The sequence below is a fragment of the Brassica oleracea genome, chromosome C1, assembly GCF_000695525.1.
Source record: "Brassica oleracea var. oleracea cultivar TO1000 chromosome C1, BOL, whole genome shotgun sequence".
NCBI lineage: Eukaryota > Viridiplantae > Streptophyta > Magnoliopsida > Brassicales > Brassicaceae > Brassica > Brassica oleracea.
This window is the reverse complement of record NC_027748.1, coordinates 27479514-27485626: the sequence shown is the minus strand read 5'-3', so window position 1 is coordinate 27485626 and position 6113 is coordinate 27479514. Positions and strand designations below refer to the sequence as shown.

Below are 6113 nucleotides of genomic sequence, written 5' to 3'. Positions count from 1 at the left end.
GACTAATATTGCACACAGCTTGGAATCGCTTCTGAAAATCAACAACTCTATAAGATTTAGAAGCTTTTGCAATCAATCCAACCACTCCCTTTCCTCTGTAATGTGTGACCACATTATTCAACAAATGGTGACTACAAATTCCATGTTGAGAAAGAGGATACACATTCTCAAGCCCCTTACAAAGTGAGTTATTTATGTCCGACACAAAGGCAAGAGCACGCTCGTCCGGAACAACAACCTTTAGTTGTCTGAAAAACCAATCCCATGAACGATCATTTTCTGAGTCCACAACCGCAAATGCAATAGGATACAAGTTGGAGTTTCCATCTAAAGTTGTCGCAACAAGTAATACCCCTTTGTATTTGCTCTTCAAAAATGTCCCATCAACAACAAAAACTTTTCGCATGGCTGTATGAAAACCTCGTACTGATTGCCCAAACGAAACAAAGAGAAATCTGAATTTACCATCAACATCGATTTCGTAAAAGGTGTGTGTTCCTGGATTAGCTTCTTTCAGCATGTACAAGTATTTCAGAATTTTTCCAAAACTCTGCTCGGGAATGCCTCTAACCAGACTAATTGCATACTCAGGAGCATCCCACGCTAATGATTTAGATATCTCACATCCATGTTCCATTCTCATAATATGTATGATATTATTAGCTTTGGGACCTTCTTTGACACCATCATACTTATGCATTATTAGACTCCCAATAGTTTTTGCAGAAGCTGTCCGACCACCATTATTCATACTTGACGCAGCACATGTATGATCCGCCACATATTTTTTTATGATGAAATATGTGGATCCTGATAACCCCTCAGCACGAACACTCCACTTACACTTGTTGTCCCCGCATCGGATGTACCAAAGTCTTCTATCTGAATTCACCACTTTGTAATCGAAGTTATTCTCATTGCTGACATTTCCAATGCTGTTTTCAACTTTGATTTGTTTTGAAAAGTTTCACCCCTCTTCAAAACATCCTTCAAAGAGAAGCAAACACTTTTTCCCCTATCGTCTTCTTTTCCACTTAAGTCAACATCTTCATCTTCTTCCAAGGCGTTCGAGTTACATTCATCTTCAACATCCTTACTCGATTCAGATGAACTACCAATGCCATCTCGTGGTGAAAACGAGGAAGGCTCACCTAGCTCTCTGAAAGGCGATTTAGATTGATCCCCAACAAGCTCAATGTTGTCGCTATTTCCATTGACAGGTGAAATAGACACACGCAACCTTGTAGAAGCTTTTCCACGTACATATGTAACAAAATTCTTGACTTGCCGATCATTCCCAATGATAACTGGGGGACAGTCTATCGCACTGATTAACTCCGTAGGTATGTAGCTTAACTCAAGCTCGACATCGTTTTGGTCAATTCCAAAATCCTCAAAAGCCGTAGTCCTTAGATCTTCAAAGGAACTTGTCAATTCCACAGCTAGTACTCTACCTCCTCTTTCCTTATCAAAAGCAAATCCCCATCCTTTGCAGGGATCAAATTTCCACACTCCACAAGAGGCATAGATATGCATGTTCTTCAACAATGGATTCAAACTTTTGGGGTGGTTTCAAAATTAATCAAGAACTTCTGAAGATGAAGAGAGATCACTGTTATTTTAAAAGAAAATAACTTTAGGAAACACGTAAAATTTGGGAAAATAAAGATTTACAAAATATTTTAAAACAGATTTTGGAGAGATTTAAGGAATATTTTCCAAAAAAAATCGAAATTGTCAGAACATGCATTCTGCTGCCAGTAGATTGAAAATATGATGGTAGATACGACGGCAGAATGTATAATCCGGAAGAGATAGGTTATAGTATCTTAGTAGATAACGAAATATTACCATGGTAGATTATTAGTAACTGGCAGATTTTGTGATTCCCAGCCAGTAGATATATAGGAAACAGTAGTTCATGAAATATTTCGTCGTTCAGATCGTAAGCAAAACCATAACCTTTTCTTTCTGCGGTAGTAGACATATTACCAAATCGTAGATTTTAAAATCTGTAAGCGCCAGATATCTATGTAGTTAACCGAAACTACGATCTACATATCCGTAGTTAGTAGATTTTGTTTTCTACTATCCGTAGATCAAAATATGAAATTGTGTTTCACTAATATTTAGTCAACCAAATTATTTTTCATATGATTGTTTCATGTTTATGTACATTTTGAATATTTTTTCATATCTTTCTGACTTTTAAAATAATTGATAAGAATATCTGAAGTTGGTCAGGGGTTATCTAAGTCCAAATACGACTAAAAAGGATTTATGGAAAATGGACAATGCAGTTGTTTTTCTCTGGTATTTTGAAAAAAATTTCTTTAAAATATTCAATGTTGTTGGGTTCCAAAAAAATATTCGGAACCATAACATGCAAAAAAATATTCCAATCCCTTGAAAATCTGTTAAAAATTCCCTGGCAACCTTGGACTCACTACTAGCTCACTTCAGGTGTTTTCATACAATATATTTATCCTCATTTCAGGTCCTTTTGTTTGTTTTGTTTACCTCACCGAACTAAAACAATTAAAAACTTAACATAAACGATAACCCCAAAGTTCAAGAGATCACAAAAGCCACAACTGAAAAAAAAAAAAAAAAACTGAAAAGAGAAACACTCTCGAAGAACACATGATCTCAACGGTCGCCTTACCCAGAGTTCCGATAAACAATGGCGGCAACAGCGTCCTTTGACTCCTTGAGAAGCTTGATACTGTTCTTCAGCTTCTCCCTTTTGCACGCCACCGACGGAGACTCATCAAGCATCTTCTCAACTTCTCCTCCTCCCCTAGGATCCACCATTTCCGCCACTATCTCCTTCTGAAACTGACTGTTCACAAGATTCTTCACAGTGAACTGAAGGTAGAGTGCAATGTTATCCACAACCCGTCGCACGACGATGGTCCAGTAGGCTGTAATCCTCACATTCATGTCGAACGCTTGGCTAAGCAGCTGAGAGTTATACCCCCTCAGATGCGAAATCCCCACATCACCGTAGTTGGAATAATTGCTCTGTACATGACTGATGAAGCTTGCTTGATTAGCAATCTTCTGTGTGTATGCTGTCATGTACTCAGGGTTACATGTGTAGTCCGTCTGTTTCTCCATTTCAACGATCTCAACCACTCGGCTCACCGACTGTTCCTTGATCTTGGTTATTAGCGTTCGACCGGCCCGTTTAATGGAAGGTTGAATCTGGGGGAAGTTGTCAGAGTATTTGGTGATGACTGATGAGAGAACAACTTCAACGTAGTCCCATATCTCTCTGATGAACTCGACCGGCTTAGCGTGCATGCCATCAACACGCTGTGAAAGAATAGCTAAAAAGGCTGATCTTGGGATGAAATTAGGCAGTCCGATGCATTTGCACTCTTCTAGGACTTTGATTTCATCCATCAAGAACTCGTTCGCCGCCTCCGGCTTTGCTTGGAGGTTGTCTGAGAATTCGCTCAACATATCAGCCAAACGAGCAGTAGAGTGCATGATTTGATCATCTGGATATTCAGAGAAATCTCCTTGGATAAGAATTCTCAGGAGACACTCTTTGACAGATCCAATGATATTCATGAATGTCATCAGAGCTTCCCCTGAAGATGTCATCACCATTGGCAGTTTCTTCAGCTCGAATTCGCTTGTTTCCATCTTCTCGTTAATCTTTTGTACAATGACCGGCAAACAACGGCCAATCATCGTCGCCTGGATTTGAATTAACTTTTGAGCTAAAACAGGGATGCCAACAATGTCGTGGTCGATCATGCAAAGCAGCGGATGGGTCTTGAAAAGTGACTCTTCCTGCATCCTAGCTTCTTTGTAGGTTTCTTCCCCTACACGGTTCCTGACGCAGACGTAACCTAGTCCAATATTGACATCGTCCGCCGTTACTTTCTGCAGGAGACCTTCAGGAGCCATGTCGGCCTTTGTGACAACAGCTAGAGTCCTTTCCCCTGTTTTGTCAACTTGCCTAGACATACGGATGGATTCACAGGTAGTGAAGTCGACTGTAGCTGACAGAACGTTGAGAATGATGGACTCTTGTGGCTCGATGTACTTCATTATCATCCCGGAGATCTGTTCATAGATGTTTTCAGGCTGCCCATTCACAGGAACCCGGGTTATTCCCGGGAGATCCACCATTGTCAGATCAGGAACACCATTTTTTTTTACATGGAGGGTCAGGGGAGTGTCTGAGACACCTTTACCAGATCCTGCAACATATAGTTTAGATTATGAGAATCCATTTCTTTGTCTCAAACATGTTAAGACACAACTTACCAGCAATTGCCTCAGTTGCGGTGCAAATAGATTCTGCGATATGCTCCTCGTCAGTGTCAACTCTTTCGTCGCCGAACTCAAGCCAGATCTCAGGTTCAGGGCTAGGGCTTCTCTGTAGTCTCATCACAAGAGGAACCCTAGTGCAGATTCCTTGCCCACGAGGCAAACTGATTCCTGCCAACGATTCAAGAACACTGGACTTTCCGGAGGACTGGTCTCCAACTACGACAATGGTGGGAAGCTGGATCCCTTCTTTCATCACATTCAGGTTCCTCAGCCGATCCACTGTGTCAAGCAACGGCCTGATCCGATCATTGTAAGAAGACACAATGGGTGCTTCAGTTGGGACAATAGTAAGAGCGGCTTCCACATTGATGTCATAAACTTCTGGCATTTTACTTCCTCCCATTTTTACTTCAGATGATTAAAGAAAAAAAAAAGACTCAGAAAATAGTAAAAAGATAAAGACGGAGAAGAGATGTTTTCTAGTGGCTAAGACTATTGTTTGTGGTGACTTATATAGAGTGGCTTGTACTTTGGTACAAGCTTGATATTAAGTTGTTTTTGGTGCAAGAGATAAATGTAAAAACAATTTGCTTGGATTCTCTCAATGTGGTCTCTAACAGCTTTCACTGCGACTTTAGCGCCACATCAGGGATTCCTCCTTTCCAAAAGATTTTAAATTGAGTTTGTTAGGTAAATGATAAATTTTGAATATATATATATACATAAGGTATATTATCCAGTTAGGCAACAAAAAGAAAAACTAAAGGTAATGCAAAATTTGCGACAAAAATAAGTAATTGACAACTGATCTGAGAATCCAAAAGATAAAATTTCATTATTTTGTTTTTATTTATCATTTATCATTTATCAGTAGGGTAAGTATGGTTTTTCTTTTAACATGTTTTAATGTAAATATATTTTTTCTACTAATATTTAAATAAGTTCCAATCATTAATTATTTGTGCTAGTAAAGAATCATTAATTTTTTTATGTCAATTCCTAGTCCTGAAATATAATAAAATATCTTAGTCTAACTTTTATACAATGTTTAATTTGTCACATGACGTCATAAACCCCTTTAAAACTAAATGTCAGATATGAAATCCTAAATTCTAATATCCATTTAATAATTTAAACTTTAAAGAGTAAAAGTTATCTTAAGCTGCAAGTAAATGTTTTTAAATAGAATGACCCACTTCGAAAGCATATTAAAGTAAATAAAGCTTGTGTATTTTAATTGGTTAACTTTGCTTTAGTTGTGTACGGATTTTATTTTTCTTAGTTTTACACCACATTTTCATTTCTGTCAAACGGATTCCCATGGTATACTTTATATGGTATCGGATTCCCATGGCTTAATGATGTCAATATTTATCTCATCCCGAGGAAAGAGAAATCGAATGAAATATCCCAGTTTCAATCCATCAGTTTTTATAAAACTACAAGATAATAGGGAGAATTGGAAAAACAAGACACTTTCGAAGTTTGTTTGTCAAAATAAGACTTTGGTCGTTTTGGACTGGTTTTGCCCTTGTGTTGTGGAAAAAATAGTAAACTTAGGTAAAAAAATATAAAAAAATGTAGAATCATTAGAAACCAAAGTATATATACTTTTATGTTTAAATTTAATTTTTAAAAATTGTGGAACTATGTTTTATTTAATATCAAAGCTATAACAGAATACTTATTCTAGCCATCTACGTAGTCTACAAATCGAATATAAAGTATTGTACATAGGTTTACCTTGGATAGAAAATATAAACTACACTTTCTTCAATAGTTTACCTTAGCTAGATTTTTTGTCGTAATATTCTATCTTGATA

At 37.6% G+C, this 6113-nt stretch overlaps 1 protein-coding gene across 1 annotated transcript; it reads right to left on the bottom strand.

Annotated features, from left to right (window-relative positions):
• Window positions 1-2530: 2530 nt before the first annotated feature.
• Window positions 2531-4795, bottom strand: LOC106317191 (dynamin-related protein 4C-like). Its single transcript, XM_013755044.1, has 2 exons — window positions 4285-4795; window positions 2531-4217 (listed from the first exon to the last, which is right to left on the bottom strand). The coding sequence occupies exons 1-2, from the start codon at window positions 4691-4693 to the stop codon at window positions 2662-2664; spliced, it is 1965 nt and encodes a 654-aa protein (XP_013610498.1). The 5' UTR covers window positions 4694-4795; the 3' UTR covers window positions 2531-2661.
• Between the last annotated feature and the right edge of the window lie 1318 nt (window positions 4796-6113).

Coding starts and splice junctions, on each gene's coding strand:
- LOC106317191 (XM_013755044.1), bottom strand. CDS start 4,693: ATGGGAGGAAGTAAAATGCCAGAAGTTTATGACATCAATGTGGAAGCC. Junction 4,218..4,284: donor CGCAACTGAGGCAATTGCTG/GTAAGTTGTGTC, acceptor TATATGTTGCAG/GATCTGGTAAAGGTGTCTCA.